Source organism: Pleurodeles waltl, chromosome 3_1 (genome assembly GCF_031143425.1).
Source record: "Pleurodeles waltl isolate 20211129_DDA chromosome 3_1, aPleWal1.hap1.20221129, whole genome shotgun sequence".
NCBI lineage: Eukaryota > Metazoa > Chordata > Amphibia > Caudata > Salamandridae > Pleurodeles > Pleurodeles waltl.
In genome coordinates this window covers 1,611,858,633-1,611,877,023 of record NC_090440.1, presented here as the reverse complement: position 1 = coordinate 1,611,877,023, position 18,391 = coordinate 1,611,858,633, and the positions used below count along the sequence as shown (strand labels likewise).

General features: G+C 43.9%; 1 protein-coding gene across 1 annotated transcript in view; it reads left to right on the top strand.

The window, feature by feature from the left end:
• Positions 1–18,391, top strand: part of TTC21B (tetratricopeptide repeat domain 21B) — a 489,309-nt gene that overhangs the window by 166,974 nt on the left and 303,944 nt on the right. The window contains exons 10-11 of the mRNA XM_069225262.1: positions 6,519–6,616; positions 18,132–18,332. Of these exons, the coding sequence (XP_069081363.1) occupies positions 6,519–6,616; positions 18,132–18,332 (299 nt within the window). The remainder of the gene's footprint in view (positions 1–6,518; positions 6,617–18,131; positions 18,333–18,391) is intronic.

Here is an 18,391-nt window from a genome sequence, read left to right as displayed (position 1 = left end):
TCTTTTCGAGTCACGAGACCGAGGGACTCCTCCCATTTCGACTCCATTGCGCATGGGCGTCGACTCCATCTTAGATTGTTTTTTTTCCGCCATTGGGTTCGGACGTGTTCCTTTTCGCTCCGTGTTTCGGGTCGGAAAGTTAGTTAGAATCTCGGAAAAAATAGTCGGTATTGTTTGCGTTCGGTATCGGGTTAGTTAGAACAAATCGACACCGAATTTTGAAGAGCTCCGGTGGCCCTTCGGGGTTTTTTCGATCCCCCCGTCGGGGCCTGGTCGGCCCGGCCACGTGCGACTTCAAGGCTGATGGAACGGACCCCATTCCGCTTCTGCCCAAAATGCCATAACAAGTATCCGTATACGGATCAGCATCTGGTCTGTAACTTGTGCTTGTCCCCCGAGCACAAGGAGGATACTTGTGAAGCCTGTCGAGCGTTTTGGTCGAGGAAGACCCTGAGAGACCGAAGAGCCAGGAGACTACAAATGGCGTCCACGCCGACAGGTCAAGAACGTTTCGAGGAGGAAGAAGAAGCTTTCTCCGTCCACGAGTCGGATTCTGAAGAACTCGATGCCGAAGAAACACCCCAAACCGTGAGTAAGACGTCGAAAATCAAGACTCACGAAAAGTCCACAAAAGCCCAGGGGACGCCACCGCCAACAGGCCATGGCTTAACCCGAAAACTAGGTGACCGATCCAAGGCACCGAAAAAGGGCATGCTGGTGTCAAAGTCATCCGACTCCGGTCGAGATACCGCCACACAGCAACCTCGGAGCCGAGACAGCGGCTCCGAGAAACTTCGGCACAGAGACAGCGGCACCGAAGAATTTCGGCACCGAGACACCACGCCGAAAACAAAGAAGGTTTCTTCGGAGCCTAAAAAGACTTCCGAAAAGGTTTCGGTTCCGAAACATCCAGCCTCGGAGCCGAAAACTAGTTCCTATACAGAGGAACAAGGATTAACCTCCCAATTACATAGATTTGGAGAGGAGCTTCAAGCTGTAGAGCCTGACTACACGCAAAGAAGGCTTCATATTCATGAGGACACAGGGAAGATTACCACTCTTTCCCCAATCAAAATAAAAAGGAAACTTGCCTTTCAACAAAAGGACAAGCAACCACAGGCAAAAGTGGCAAGGAAAACAACCCCACCACCGTCTCCACCACCATCAATACATGCATCACCAGCAACAACTCCACCACTGATGCACTCACCAGCTCATACTACAATGAGTCAGGATGATCCCGATGCATGGGACCTTTACGATGCTCCAGTGTCTGACAACAGCCCAGACTCCTATCCTACAAAACCGTCACCACCTGAGGACAGTACATCCTACACACAGGTGGTCGCAAGGGCAGCCGAATTTCACAACGTCACCTTACATTCTGAACCAATTGAGGATGACTTTCTGTTTAACACCCTATCCTCCACCCATAGCCAGTACCAAAGCCTTCCCATGCTCCCAGGAATGCTAAGACATTCAAAACAAATATTTCAGGATCCAGTTAAAGGCAGAGCCATAACTCCAAGGGTGGAGAAAAAGTACAAGCCACCGCCAACAGATCCAATCTATATTACAACACAACTAACACCAGACTCAGTAGTTGTCGGGGCAGCTCGTAAGAGAGCCAACTCTCATACCTCAGGAGACGCACCACCTCCAGACAAAGAAAGCCGCAAATTTGATGCTGCGGGAAAAAGGGTTGCAGAACAAGCAGCAAATCAATGGCGTATTGCCAATTCACAAGCACTTTTGGCAAGATACGACAGAGCTCATTGGGATGAAATGCAACATTTCATCGAACACTTACCCAAGGAGTTCCAAAAAAGACCGCAACAGGTGGTAGAAGAGGGGCAAAGTATCTCAAATAATCAGATACGGTCTTCCATGGATGCAGCAGATACAGCTGCAAGGACAATAAACACTGCAATCACGATACGAAGGCACGCATGGCTGCGCACTTCAGGGTTCAAGCCGGAAATCCAACAAGCTGTGCTCAATATGCCATTTAATGAACAGCAATTGTTTGGGCCAGAGGTAGACACTGCCATTGAGAAACTCAAAAAAGACACCGATACAGCCAAAGCCATGGGCGCACTCTACTCCCCGCAGAGCAGAGGCACATTTCGAAAAACACCTTTTAGGGGAGGGTTTCGAGGTCAACCCACAGAAACCACAACCTCACAAACAAGGCCTACTTACCAGGGTCAATATCAAAGGGGAGGTTTTCAGGGGCAATATAGAGGGGGCCAATTCCCAAGAAATCGAGGAAAATTCCAAGGCCCCAAAACTCCTCAAAATAAACAGTGACTCACAAGTCACACAACCCCATCACATAACCCCTGTGGGGGGAAGACTAAGCCAATTTTACAAACTTTGGGAGGAATTAACAACAGACACTTGGGTCTAAGCAATTATCCAGCATGGTTATTGCATAGAATTTCGCCAATTCCCTCCAAACGTCCCACCGAAAACACACAATATGTCAAAACAACATATAGATCTTCTAGGACTAGAAGTTCAAGCATTGCTACAAAAGGACGCAATAGAATTAGTACCAAATCTACAAAAAAACACAGGAGTATACTCACTGTACTTTCTAATACCCAAAAAGGACAAAACTCTGAGACCAATACTAGATCTCAGAACACTAAATACCTACATCAAATCAGACCACTTTCACATGGCCACGTTACAAGACGTAATCCCACTGCTCAAATAGCAAGATTACATGACAACATTAGACCTAAAAGATGCGTATTTCCATATACCAATACATCCTTCACACAGGAAATACCTAAGGTTCGTATTCCAAGGAATACATTACCAATTCAAAGTGTTGCCATTCGGAATAACAACTGCGCCAAGAGTTTTTACAAAATGCCTGGCAGTAGTAGCTGCACATATCAGAAGGCAGCAAATACATGTGTTCCCGTACTTAGACGACTGGTTAATCAAAACCAACACGCTAAGACAGTGTTCACAGCACACAAAATATGTCATACAGACCCTTCACAGGCTAGGTTTCTCCATCAACTACGCGAAGTCACACCTTTTGCCGTGTCAGACACAGCAATACTTAGGAGCGACAATCAACACAGCAAAAGGGATTGCCACTCCAAGTCCACAAAGGGTTCAAACATTTCACAAGGTAATACAGGCCATGTATCCAACACAAAAGATACAAGTCAAAATGGTAATGAAACTCCTAGGCATGAGGTCTTCATGCATAGCCATTGTCCCAAACGCAAGATTGCACATGCGGCCCTTACAACAGTGCCTAGCATCACAATGGTCACAAGCACAGGGTCAACTTCTAGATCTGGTGTTGATAGACCGCCAAACATACATCTCGCTTCTATGGTGGAACAGTACAAATTTAAACCGAGGGCGGCCTTTCCAAGACCCAGTGCCACAATACGTCATAACGACGGATGCTTCCATGACAGGGTGGGGAGCACACCTCAATCAACAGAGCATCCAAGGACAATGGGACATACATCAGAGGCAGTTTCACATAAATCACTTAGAACTGTTAGCAGTATTTCTAGCGCTGAAAGCTTTTCAACCCATAATAACCCAAAAATACATTCTTATCAAAACAGACAACATGACAACAATGTATTATCTAAGCAAACAAGGAGGGACACACTCGACACAGTTGTGCCTCCTAACACAAAAAATATGGCATTGGGCGATTCACAACCACATTCGCCTAATAGCACAATTTATTCCAGGGATTCAGAACCAGTTGGCAGACAATCTCTCTCGATCACCAACAAACCCACGAATGGGAAATTCACCCCCAAATACTAAACAATTACTTTCAAATTTGGGGAACACCTCAAATAGATCTATTTGCAACAAAGGAAAACTCAAAATGCCAAAACTTCGCATCCAGGTACCCACAAGATCAATCCCAAGGCAATGCTCTATGGATGAACTGGTCAGGGATATTTGCGTACGCTTTTCCCCCTCTCCCTCTCCTTCCATATCTAGTAAACAGGTTGAGTCAAAATAAACTCAAACTCATACTAATAGCACCAACATGGGCAAGGCAACCTTGGTACACAACACTACTAGACCTTTCAGTAGTACCTCATGTCAAACTACCCAACAGACCAGATCTGTTAACACAACACAAACAACAGATCAGACATCCAAATCCAGCATCGTTGAATCTAGCAATTTGGCTCCTGAAATCCTAGAATTCGGGCACTTAGACCTCACACAGGAATGTATGGAGGTCATAAAACAAGCTAGAAAACCTACCACTAGACACTGCTATGCAAATAAGTGGAAAAGATTTGTTTATTACTGCCATAATAATAAAATTCAACCTTTACACGCATCTGCAAAAGAAATAGTAGGATACTTACTACATTTGCAAAAATCTAACCTAGCTTTCTCTTCCATTAAAATACATCTTACGGCAATTTCTGCTTACCTACAAATTAAGCACTCAATTTCATTGTTTAGGATACCAGTCATAAAGGCGTTTATGGAAGGCCTAAAGAGAATTATACCACCAAGAACACCACCAGTTCCTTCATGGAACCTCAACATTGTACTAACACGACTCATGGGTCCACCTTTTGAGCCCATGCACTCTTGTGAAATGCAATATTTAACGTGGAAAGTTGCATTTTTAATTGCCATCACATCTCTAAGAAGAGTGAGTGAAATTCAAGCATTTACCATTCAAGAACCATTTATTCAAATACACAAAAATAAAGTTGTTCTATGGACCAATCCTAAATTTTTACCAAAAGTAATCTCACCGTTCCACTTAAATCAAACGGTAGAATTACCAGTGTTCTTCCCACAGCCAGATTCTGTAGCCGAAAGAGCACTACATACATTAGACATCAAAAGAGCACTAATGTACTACATTGACAGAACAAAACTACTTCGAAAGACAAAACAACTATTTATCGCCTTTCAAAAACCTCATACAGGAAATCAAATTTCAAAACAAGGCATTGCTAGATGGATAGTTAATCAAACCTGCTATCTTAAAGCTAAAAGAGAACTGCCTATTACACCAAAGGCACACTCAACCAGAAAGAAAGGTGCTACCATGGCCTTTCTAGGAAATATTCCAATGAACGAAATATGTAAGGCAGCAACATGGTCTACGCCTCATACATTTACCAAGCACTACTGTGTAGATGTGCTAACTGCACAACAAGCAACAGTAGGTCAAGCTGTATTAAGAACATTATTTCAAACTACTTCAACTCCTACAGGCTGAACCACCGCTTTTGGGGAGATAACTGCTTACTAGTCTATGCACAGCATGTGTATCTGCAGCTACACATGCCATCGAACGGAAAATGTCACTTACCCAGTGTACATCTGTTCGTGGCATTAGTCGCTGCAGATTCACATGCGCCCACCCGCCTCTCCGGGAGCCTGTAGCCGTTTAGAAGTAGATCTTAAACATTTGTACATTTGTAAATATATTACTTAAAACTTTATTATGTACATACGCATTCACTCCATTGCATGGGCACTATTACTCGCATACACAACTCCTACCTCACCCTCTGCGGGCAAAACAATCTAAGATGGAGTCGACGCCCATGCGCAATGGAGTCGAAATGGGAGGAGTCCCTCGGTCTCGTGACTCGAAAAGACTTCTTCGAAGAAAAACAACTTGTAACACTCCGAGCCCAACACCAGATGGCGGACTGTGCACAGCATGTGAATCTGCAGCGACTAATGCCACGAACAGATGTACACTGGGTAAGTGACATTTTCCATATATATATATATATATATATATATATATATATATATATATACAGCCACATAACAATCACAATATATCTTTAATTGCACCCTATAATAAAACATTTCGTGAGTAGCTACCTTATAGAGAAACCCTTGCAAAACATTGGGTTCCTTACGCTTAATGCTGTGAGTATTCAGCTTCAATTACTTCAAATCTCATTAGCAACAAATTCAAGATAGGATTGATGTTTGGATGCAAAGATTTTATGACTTGTAGTGAAATGATACTGCATACAGGTTTCCTCTGCTTAAAACATTGGTGGAGAAGTGTGGCACAGTGGTTAGAGTTGCAGACCCTGATGCAGAGATCTGGCCCGAGACCAGCGTTCAATTCCCACCTCGGTGGGTCTTGGGCTCAATTCCCTTGGACCAGATAATTCTCGCCTCGGTGCCTAATCTAATTAATGGGTCCCACTCTGTAACTTTGGGCAATAGCTTGCTTAATCTCCACAAGGGCCCTCACAGCGCTTGGATGCCTGGCTTCACCCTGGGGCTGTCCAGGAGTGGGTGCCTCACAGAGAAAAGCCAGAAGGGGTTCCACAGCGGTATGCGTACAGCGCCTTGAGACCCTAACGGGTGAGTAGTGCGCTATACAAGTGCAAAGTTTACCGTTTTACCATTTAACATTGAAATAGTACGAGTTGTGTGTAAAAGCTTACCAAAAAGAATGCAAAGTTTTTTTTAGGCACAGAACTGTTTTCATCTTAGTAACTCTATTGTAGGAATAATACGATGCCAATTAATAGAAGGACAATTGCAAGAGGCAGATCAGCAGTTGGAGTTCCTGACTGAAATTCAGCAATCAATTGGAAAATCAGGGGTGAGTAGTTTTCATCACTTCGTTATTACACAGTAAAACAAGAAGTGTCAGGCCCCATCCATGTGGCTGTGGGGCATGCAGGGGCTTCTAATCCTCAAGCATCATGGTTAAGATAATTTGCCGGTGGTGTCCTTGGGCCTCCAACCCCCCCCACGGCTCTGCAAAGTGATCCATGTACATCCCTTTCCAACTTGGCTCTCAGGGCAGCAAAGGAGAGTAGTCACAGAATTCTCAGGGAGCTAGTATGGGGGGATAAGCTCAGAATTCAATTATCAACCAACAGACACAACAACTTCAGTGTCCAGTCCACTGCTTGCCTTTTAAAAAAAAAAAAAATGAGAAAAAGCTTTACTCTGACATCAGTTCCTATTACTGCAGTTCAGTATGCTGGGTGGTGATCTTGGTCACAACTCTCTTGTGGAACTACCTCCTTTATCTCCCTTCATGCGATCTTCCAGCCTTGTGACCATAGATAAAACTGGTCCCCAGCAATTTATGGGAAAAGGATAAATAAGGCTCAGATGCACGTTTTAGTGCCCACAAGTTAGATGTGCAACCAAGTCTGTTGTGTGCTTGAGTTATTACCCTTGGTGGTGCAACAAGAAGAATTCTGTCCATTTCACTTTTTTGCTTAATTAGCACAAACTCACCTACCTGATCCCTGGCTTTTGGCTTCAGTCTCAGACAGTCTACTTTCTCTTAGTGTTTCTCAAACTAGGAACATGCTGAGCTTCTTCTGCATGGTCCGAACACTCCTTCTCTCTTTCAGCAGGTGAGCAGGAAAACTTCTAGTCATTAGGCTTGCCCTGAGCTCCTCCAGCAGAACATGTTGACTTCAGATGAAGTCCCCGTCACCCTGGGAGGCTAGCAGACACGAGCCCTGGTCACAAAGCAGTCCTTTGGGTACTCTGTTGAGTAGTCCAGTCTTGGGACTGGAATAAAGTTGGGTTCTTTGAGTCCCACATTTGTACACGTTATCTAGTCACAGTATGTGGATCACTGTTTCAAACTTCAGAACCGTTTTGGGATAGTTCACTTTCAAGTTTCTTTCTCAGGCTGCTTTCCAGACATAGCCTTTGTGTTAAGCGATGCTTCTTACAACAGATAGCACTTGGGCTATCTCCAAACTGGAACATCCACAACATGGGCACAATGAAGTGTAAGACATCTGTACTTAGCTTCCATTAGCCTTTCTGAAGCAGTAACAGCACTGGTTTGACCCAGAAACTTCCTCATGTTAAACAGACACTGCAGTTCCACCCTTCAGCCCTACTGTTCTTTGTATGGCAGTGCACAGAAACAACTAATAAACAGCCACTTACTAACTAGCCGTGGTAATCTCCATAGAATTTATAAAGATAGTCCTGTTTTCATCCTCCTCATTCCATGTCTAAATTTCTTCCCTCTAACCAAAGGATTACAGGTAATACACTGCCATTGTCTGGGAAAGCTGTTCTCATTCTCCATCTTGTTCCATTCTAATCCAGAATCGTATGGCTTCAGTCCTCAAATTCCTACACCTACAGATTCCTACAGATGGCACATGTGCAGCACCAGACCACATGCATTAATTCCACTTGCACACATGTCAGTTCAAAGTTCCTTTTATTCACACAGCAGCAGAACTGTACATGAGAGAGCCAGACGGTTACGCTCTCACTGACTCAGATAGTCTGATTACACTATCCATTCCAAAATATGGTGTGATGCCACCACTGCTTTATGTTCTACACTGATGACAGGGACTCAAGTTCTCTTGCCACTACGAGAGCATTTTTGATGTGCCATTCAAGGTCAGGGCATTAGCCTGAACCTTGCTTAGTCCAGAAGGGTCCTTTGCTGCTATTTACACACTAGAGTAGTGTGACAAGCCAAAATAGAAGTCCGTACACTAGAAGCACTTGTGCACTTAGGGTAACACACCTATATACCATGTAGTGGACAGTCTTTCCTACCCCCTCCACCCCTAGAAGATTAAGTTTGAAGGCCACTGACACACACAAAAGAAAAGAAATACAGTGTATTAAATCATTTTCCAGATTAATTATAACTATTGTAAATGTTTAAATCATCGCAGTATAAAATGTAAGGCTACCGACATGTTGATAGTATGTTAAAATGGGTCTAAATTGCATAGTAGTGAACCTGACCTGTGCAGAAACACGGAGAGTGTGATTTGGTGGTGGGTGGAAGTTGGATGTCTGCTAGTTTATAGCAGATATTCCACAGTCCTCATAGTTCTTCAACCTCGTTTTTATATTAGCTGGAGGAACTGCAGAGATTCTAAGATCCTACAGTGACTTCACAGTTGGCAACCCTTAGCTGCCCACATGGGCATTGTGGTCACAGCTTTGTTAGGTCTATTATATCTAGGGTAGGCGTTTGGAATCTGGTCTTTGCCCTTGGCTAGCACAATGAAAAGCAAGTCAGTCATGGAAAGGTGGAGAAAACGCTATCAAAGAAACAGTTATTCACAGCAGGAGTGGCTATAGATACACATGATCTACATACTTCTGTATCTACTGTTGGGCACTGATGTTTGCATTTTTGTCTTTTTTCGAAGAACTTTCCGGTAACCAGATTGGTTTAGACCCTTTCATTAGCCCACAATGTACCAAGACAAAGATTCTACCTCAGATTGTTTTATCTGCTATCTGGTTGGAACATTCTAGCTCTGGTGCCATCAACTAATACTACACAGCCTTCGATATCAGACCTTGAATACTCAGATCCAGTAACTGAACAACACACCACACATCACTGCATCTGTGACTATGCCGGATTCACCTTTGTGTTGATTCAGTGCTAGTTAGTTGGAAAAAAAAAAAAGAGGTTGTATTGAAATCAACTGTTGTTTATGGAGAAAACGCCTTTCCGGTTTTGTTCTAGATGTAATGCAATACACCAAAGTCTGACGAGCGTCTGGTGTGTAACTTCTGCCTGTACCACAGGAATCCACTTGCCTGGTGTGCAAGTAGACTATCCACTATTGCTATGAATGCCATTGATCCTCCACAAAATGCAGTGTTGGGATCCATCCGAAATTCTGGACCTGGTAGGTCCTGAAGACCTCTTTGGTATGGAGGACGAAGGAATTCATTTGGATCTCCAGCCAGTGCAGGGACACTAGAGCCCAGAGGTTTCGTCCTCTAGTAGATCAGAACTTGAAGAGGTAGAAATCTATTTTCCTCAGAGAACAAGGCTCCGGGCAAAAAAAAAAAAAACTCCCAGCACACCTATACCTTCACATGCATCTGAGGATCAGTCCTCTAGTGTGTGTGACTGTGGGGGAGGTGGGATCAACCCTCAAAGAATTCACTCTCACAAACGCCTAGCACTGCTTCCGTGGCATCGAGCCCCAGGATGAGCGAGAAGAGGGAGAAAATTTCGGGTCTAGCTACAGAGCTGAGACTTCTCAATTCAGAGAGAACTCTCTGCTCCAGGAAAGTCTTGGGTGAGGGTTACTGAGCTGAGACACCAACCCACGCCCCTGATTCTGGGAGAAATCTGTCTTAGATCCTAAATAGGTTCTGAATAGGAATGACCAGGTGCTGCTCGGACAGCTTCAAAGAGGTCAAGGCGAAGGTCATCATCATCATATGGCTCAATAAAAAGTATTAGTCTGTACCAGATGACTTTATACAACAGGGTTCATATCCCACCTGATTGCTTAGTGTTACATACTGAGATTAAAAAGGCTGCCGCTCAAGCAACCGGAGATGCTCTGCCTCTAGACAATGAGAGCAAGAAGACTGATGTGGCTGGGAAACATGGGGCTGTGGTTGCAGCCACTTAGTGGAGGATTGCCAATTCAGTTAGAATTCTCTGCAGGGGACATATTAAAGAAGTGCTCTGGGGGCGCACCGGGCATGTGCACCTGCTTTGCGCACCCAGGGCACTGTAGTATTACAGAAGGGGCCGCAGATGCTTGTGCGGCCCCTTCTATAATACCGCTAGCGCTGGCGCACATATAGCCCCAGTGCTTTCACCAGAGGGTGTTCACTAATTTGCATGGGGGTGTGGCCCCATGGAAATAAGAATATCTCTTTGCCTCTGCTCCCACGTCGTATTGTAGATGTGGGCGCAGAGGCAAAGAAGCTGTCGGGAGGTGCACTGACAGTCCACCACTAAAAGGTGGTGCACTGTCAGTGCACCCCACTTGATGGCAGCCCTCTGGATGGGAAAAAGGGGGTCCTCTGGACCCCACCCCAGGCATCCTGCAGGTGGGTGCAGTCACTCAATACACCCACCTGCAAGAGGATCTCTAATCCCCCCCCCCCTCCCCTTAGAAGTGCAGACGGGTTGCTGCCTGCGCAGTGAAAAGTAGAGCGGCTTTAAAGCAGCCATTCTGTTTTTCACACGAATATGCCACATCCAGGGCAGTGCTGGTTCGAGGCTTCCCTGGGGGAAGCACATTTATGCTAATCTGACGCATTTTCCTTGTTTGCGCCCTGCGCAAACCAGGAAAATGTGCTGTGTGATGCCGCCTCTGGTCTAATGGCTATCACTGGGAGGAAAAAGGGTTTGTAAAGAACCTTCTGGAGGGCTACAGCAAGAGTGGACAAGTACAGTTTGCAAAGTGCAAGTTGATCTCAAATGTGAACATTTGGTGTGTCCTGGATATAACTGATGCTGCCTCCACGCAGTGCTAGCATCCTGATGAGACACAGTGCTTGCCACATGTTTTTTTTTTACTTTAGACCAGAGATTCGGCAACATCTGTTGATGGTGAGCATCTTCCTGGCCCGTAGGTCCACCTAATGCAGGAGAAGATTAAAAAGAAGGTTAAAAAGCACAGCACACATACTTCACAAAAGCCATGAGCGCTCTACAGACCCAACCCAAACACCCAGATTTGTCTCTAATAAGAAGCTGGCAAGAGGAGTTTCCAAGTCAGCTACTACCCAAAGGCCAATGTACCTAAAGCAGCAGTTCCTTCGGGACAATCAGGAACCCAAATCTTTTAGAATAGTGGATACCATGGCAAACGGAGAGGCAAAGGTAGATGTGACTCCGGTAATGGCCGCCTGCCTCCAAACGGTGACTTGCCCATCCTTCCGATCAATTACACCATACCTGTTGGGGAGAAATTGGGGCTATTCCTTCGGCAATGCTGGTAAATAACCTCAGACAAATAGGTTCTCTCAGTGGTATCCCTGGGGGACTGCCTTAAATTCCACACCGCACCACCAAACCTACTACCTTGTCGCCATGCAAAGTATCACGACTGCCTACTATTATCGCAGGAGGAATTTCAAGGTGTCCTTGCCAAAAGTGCCAATGAACTGCTGCCCTACCAGTGTGGTAAAGGAGGGGCACTCCCTGCTCTTCATCCCCAATACGGCCTATCCTAGATCTCAGGCCCCTCAACCAGTAAATTCTGGCAAAACACATCATAATGACAAACCTACAGTAGGTCAATTCGCTACTCGGCACAGAGGATCACATGAAAGACTGATACTTCAACAGCCCCATACATCTAACACATTACCACTACCTGCACTTTGTGGACAACACTACCAATTCACATTTCTACCCTTTGGAGTCACAACAGCCCCAAGGGTCTATATTGGATATCTAGCAGCAGTAGCTGCACACTTCTGCAGAAATGCCATTTACTTCTTTTCTTATCTACGCGATTGGCTGGTAAAAACCAGCAGCTGGTGAAAATGCCTAGTAAACACTCAAATAGCTGTGTCCCTGTTACACGATTATGGTTCACAGTCAGTGACAAAATATCACATCACGTGTTACATTAGAGCCAAACCTTTCTAGGGTCTGTGTTGCACGCTATCACAGGGAAAGCATACCCAAACCAAGAAAGGCTGATGGAATTCAAAAGGTGTCTGCCTCTTTTTTTTACATACTACATTGTCTTACAGTAAGGACTGTAATGAAACTGTTGGCAATGTTGGCTTTATGCATAACAGTGGTGTCCCTTGCAAGACTTCATTCTTGCTTCCAATGCGCATTTTACATTCACAGCAAAATAGTCCTGCTAAAGACAGTCAACATGACAGCTATGTATTACACCCAGAAACAAGGAGGAGGCTCACTTATTCCAGCTGTGAGCACTCGCCCAACAGATTTGGTATTGTACCATTTTGGGTCACATCCTACTTTTAGAAGAGTATCTGCTAGGGTTGGACAACTGTTTGATGGACTTGTTACGCAGACAGCATCAATAAGTCTATGAACTGGACATAAGTCCTCTAGTACATCAACAATACTTTCACAGATGGAGCACTCAGGCAGTCGATCTGCAAAACGCAAAATGCCAGTACTTTGGCTCCATGTATTCACATCCACAGTCCAACAAATGAATAAAAGTGTTGGCAGTCTGTATCAGTTTGCAGAATGTTGACTCTGGAGCAATGCCAAATAACAGAACATCACCCCCTCAGACCAAACCTGCTTCCTGCCAAAGCCAAACTAATGGATGAACAAGACTAACTGGGGTTGGGGATACATGGGGCAAGCTGGACTCACCCTGAGGCACCAGTGGCAGTGAAAGACACATGGGTTTAAATGAAACAGAAGTAAGGTTTTGGTATCAAAGGTCAGTTAAAGAAGGTTTATAGGAAAACCCTCTGCTCCACTTAATATCCCCATCTGCATACTAGATCTGCTATTGTGGATTGAGACTGCCAACAAATTAAACCTCAACCTGCAGCAGCACCTTTATATAGGCCTACCGTCACAAATCCCATGTGTTCCCCCTTTTCACAGGGATACCCATGATTGCCACTTAGCATGACTAATACATTTATCCAGGCCTCTCCAACCACCGCGTGCAACAGGTAAGTGTGTCTGAGACTGATTGCTAACTTTAAGAGGTAGGCAGGTAACCCTGAACTATAAAGGCACTGACATTTTAAGTCCACCAGTCATCCACTACAATTCAAAATGCATTGCACTTAAAGTGATCATCTGTAAAGCAAGAATCCCCGAATTCTGCTTACTCTGTTAGCTTTTAATACAAGTATAAACATGCATTTACATTATTCAGCACTTTAAGTTAGTCCTACATATTTCAGTGTGTTTTTGTGGCTCAAAAAATGTATTTATTTCAATTGTTATTTTAGCTTCTACATTTGTCCACCTTTCAATATCTCAAGGTAAGTGTGGCTTCTGTGATGCTGGCTGACCTGGTAAGGAAGGACAGTCACCCTGTCTGTGTTCTGAATAGTCTTACAGTGAAAGATGTTTTTATTTGCCACAAAGTAGATTTTAGATGACAATCGAAAAGGAAGGTATCTGAATTGCAGGCTAAACTAGGTGTCTCTTTTCTTAATCTGAGATTTTAAACTAGTCAAAGTAAGTGATCAAGGATAGGTTGCTCTAGTTTTAGTGGCCATGACATTCAGGGCATCACTATTTTCTTTTCTCCTTTAGGCTCAGGAATGGGCCAATTCCCCCTCTTGGGGGACAAATCCGAGAACAGACAATACACATGGGTCCAGCAGACACAGGTGCAATGTTTTGACTATCTTAAATAAGTCTCATGAAGTGCCCGACATCCAGTGGTGGCAAAACATCTGCGGTGGCTACCAGCTTGGCGAGTTGGGTTCTTCCAGCTTTGATGTCCCTGGTGCTGTTCCAGAAGGCCAGACGACTGACCCTTGTTGCCCCTGCTTCGATCTAGGGAGAGGGATGAACTTTTTCCCAAGCCAGGAGCCACAGACACGATCCAAACTTTACTAACCCAAAGTGAAGCAGGTGCAGACCTTGAAACAATGCTGTCCCTCTTTGTGCACTTCCAAGACCAGCAGGCTGATCCTCCTTCAGTCGTTTCTCAAAATCCATGGTGTACTCCATTCTAGGGGTGCCATATTTATCCCAGAAAAGTACCCAGAGGGGAAACGGTCACTGGCCTATGGGCTAGTGGGTCACTTCCTCTTGGGTGACAAAGTTTGTGTCCTGTTGTATCTGGCTATCCCCCCCAAAAAAAGCAAAAAAAAAAGATTTTTGCTCCTTTCAAGATGGCACAACCCTTTCTTGGTCATCAGGAACATGATAGTTCACCCCAGAGGTGTGGCTGCCTAAGGGCTACATACCCATGGGAAAACCGGTTCTGACACTGGGTGTCTCTATCTGTCCCTGTCATCAACCTGTCTACAGGAACAAAAGGCAGCCTGCTTGTGATTGTTATCACCCTTTGCCTTTCAAGGGGGGGGCTTCCCTTTTGAAATTCACCTTTTGGGCTAATCCCATGAGTGGCCATTCTGGGGGAGGAGATCGTACATCACTCTGTGGCAACTGCCTTTGTTTCTGAGCCTGGGAGTAGTTCACACTTCTCCCGAGGCTGTCAGAAAGCTGTCTGTGTGTGTGAGTTCCTTGTGAGACCATTGGACCAGTTGGGGTGCGGAGTGGAAACTTTCTGAAATTGCTTAAGTTCAGAAGTGACATAAATGTCGACTTGACTATCAAGTCGCATTTAATGCCTTGCTTAATTTGACCCTTATATGACCCAGTTAGATAGTCCCATTCAGGAGTTAGCTGGGTTGGGTTACCAACCGGTAAGCCAGTGTTAGCCAATGGGGATACTAACCTTATCCACAGCAAAACGACAATTTGGAGGTGTTGTCTTTAAAACATATTAAAAATATATGTCCTACTTAAAAAAGTAGGACATATACTACTACTTTAAGTAGCCTGCCACTGGGCTCTCTAGGCCTTCCTTAGGGAAGGCTTATATATATCCTGTTAGATTATAGGGTGGCTATGCCATTGGGGTGACTGGCAAAGTCAAACAAAGTCTGCAGTGACAGACTGGGAGCCATTTTGTACTTTGTCACACACAGGGTGGCCCAAACAGTCCTATTAGCCCTGATCCCTGCCAATAGAGGACACCCAGTTCAACAAAACTTTTGCAAAGGGGCTGAGCACTGCCACTAAGGCCTGGACAGCAGGCCTCAGTGCACTCGAAGTCAAAAAACCAGGAGCTGGTAGTCCAAAATGAGGCAAAATGGGAAGGAAACCCGACAAAAGCCTGTTTCCTTACATGGATAATATGGCATTTTAAGTGATACAACCCACTAGCTCTCACAGTTTCTTGGTAGCCTCTCAAGTTGATTAAATGACACTGGTGGCTTGGAGAACTCGAGGAACCTGAATATTTTTTGTAGTGAGAAGTAGCTACGGTAAAGGTAACGGATCAACATCCAGGCATAACCTTTTAAAAATGTACAAATAGTGATACTCCCCTCAGATACGTTCAAGGAAGATCCTTCATCAGTAGGTCTACATGCGTAATTTGTGAAATATATGCTGTCTTTGGTGGTATATTGAGGCATCTCTGTTCTTTTGAGACTCTCAAACGTGAATCATTCAGGTCTCCTTGTTAAAGAAAGATTAATCAGAATTGTGAGCTGCAAAAAGTGACCCCTTCCCAGACCTGCAGTTTAAATGGCATTCAGTAATGTAATCTGTATCTGGCAATCATTTAAATCGGAATATAGTTTTTCAGAGCAGTTCATTTTGTTTCCTTCATTCACCTGTGACATCTTCATCTTACAGTAGCACGCAGATTTCTTTGCTTATACGCAGTCTTCGTATGATAACCATCTTGCCTAGTAAGTTAACATTGCTGCCATCCAATGGCCCACTCCTCCACAGTTCAGTTGCACACAGACGTTTGACAGTCCTAGTCTCTCTGTTAGTCCATCTATACATTTTGACTTCCCGATTCTATACTTTAGCCTCCAGGTGTCACTTCCTCTGAAGGTGTATGGACATTTGTGATAACAAATGTACTTGGGCTGAAGTAATGTATATATTGTGAAAATAATAAGTAAAATTAATAGTAGAGGCTGGCTATTGACTGGAACAGGAGAGATGATGTATTGGCCTGGAGTAATTGAGGCTTTAAAATATCCTCTCCTTTACTTGAAGTCTTAGGTATAACTCATTGAGGCGCTTCAGGGAGCGCACAAATGATGAGCGCTCTAGGTTGGGGTCTGCATCCTGGTGCATTGTAGTTTTCGGGAGAGGGGTCGCAAATTACCTCAAAACTTCAACCTCTGTTTTGAACAAAAACAGCTTACAACTGGCAGGATTGTTCGAGGAATGTCAATCTACAGCTCTACAAGATGCACACTGTTAACCAGTGAGTAATCTTTTACATCCACCAGCGACTTCACCTTAAGGCCAGGGTTACTAGATGCCTGTATTCAAGTCCAGTTCTAATTTCTACAGACGTCGGTTATCGAGATATTTAATGCAGAAGAAGCCTGAGGTACTCTAAGGTTACAGAATGCATTTGCGTTGTTAAATAAAAGGCGTAACTCGATCGTGGTATCTTCATTTTATGGAATATTCTGGTAACCTTAAGCACAAGGCTTTCCTGCTGCTCTGTGACTAAAGGAGACGTTAGGACAGACAACTTAGTTATTACTGCCTGCTCGAAGAGCATATATAGATCCATTGATGGAGGTAGGACACATTGCAAATGGCAGGTACATTCACAGTTAATTATCGGTGCTGAAAGGAGGAGAGGGGTCTATGCTGGGCTTTGCTGCTGAAGTTGCTACACCTTTAAAGAATAAGGCCGCTGCTAGTCAGGTGTTCTCTGTAGAAGGGCTGGCATGGTGTTATGGGTCGAAAGGGCCTGTAACCTTTCATTTAGTTTGAGATAAGCAGAAATATGCAGAGTTTTGTTGGCCCAACCAGTTGTCGAACATGCCAGTGATACACTTGTACAAAGCAAGGGCCAGCAGGAGATGGCAGCTGGCAAAAACCTTTCAAAAAATGACATCATTTAATCCTAAATAGCTTTTTACAGCCCGTGTGCCTGCTTCTCAGAGCATGTAAAATTGAAAGGCTACTGTTGATATGAACTTGTGGTCGTGATCTATGTACATCCCTCATTTTCACACAAACCATTGCCTTAAAAAATAGGAGTAGGACATTTTACTTAGTAACATGTTTATGATTTAAACGTGCCTTTTGTATTAAATGTTTTCACTTCGAGGGAATTCTAAACAAAAGTCTTTTTTTATTTAAACGTAAAAGACAGTAAGATAACTTACAGAAGGGTGAAAACGACATTATATAGTCTTTATATATTTATATGTGAGATATGTATTACATGTACTCCTTTTTGTATAGTGGCCAAGCAGTCAAGGGGCAGCCTCAAAAAACACAATCACTAATCCTATATGGATCCCTGACGTAAACTTGATGAGTTTCAATAGATTTATTATCTACTTGAAGTAAACTTTTCATTTAAGGATTTGAAGTGGTTTAACTTTTTTTGCTTGCGTGTATACATCTAAATAATGTGCTGGTTTACTCATATCTGTGATGTGTGCTTGCATTTGTGCACATGTGATTGGGAGGTGAATTTTGACGTAATGTACATGGGCTTTTCTGCCTAGGGCTGCAGAAACTCTAGGGCCGGAGCTGGCCGAGGTGAACTAGAACATAGACTAGGTCACTTATTAATGTTTGAAAAATAAGAAGATTGGAAGTGAAAAGAATACATTTGTCCATCTTATTTTCCCCTTTTACCTAGGAGCTGTCATTTTTGCGTGCAGTTCTCGCAATGAAAAAACATAAACGACAAGAGGAGGTTATACATTTATTAAATGATGTCTTGGACACACACTTTTCTGCTTTGCAAGGCCTACCTCTGGGGATGCAGTATTTTGAAAAATTAAATCCCGATTTCTTGCTGGAAATTATTAGGGAGTATCTTAATTTCTGTCCTAAACAGGTACGTTTTAATACCTATTAAAATGAACTTTTTCATGGTTTACCACTCATTTCACTGTA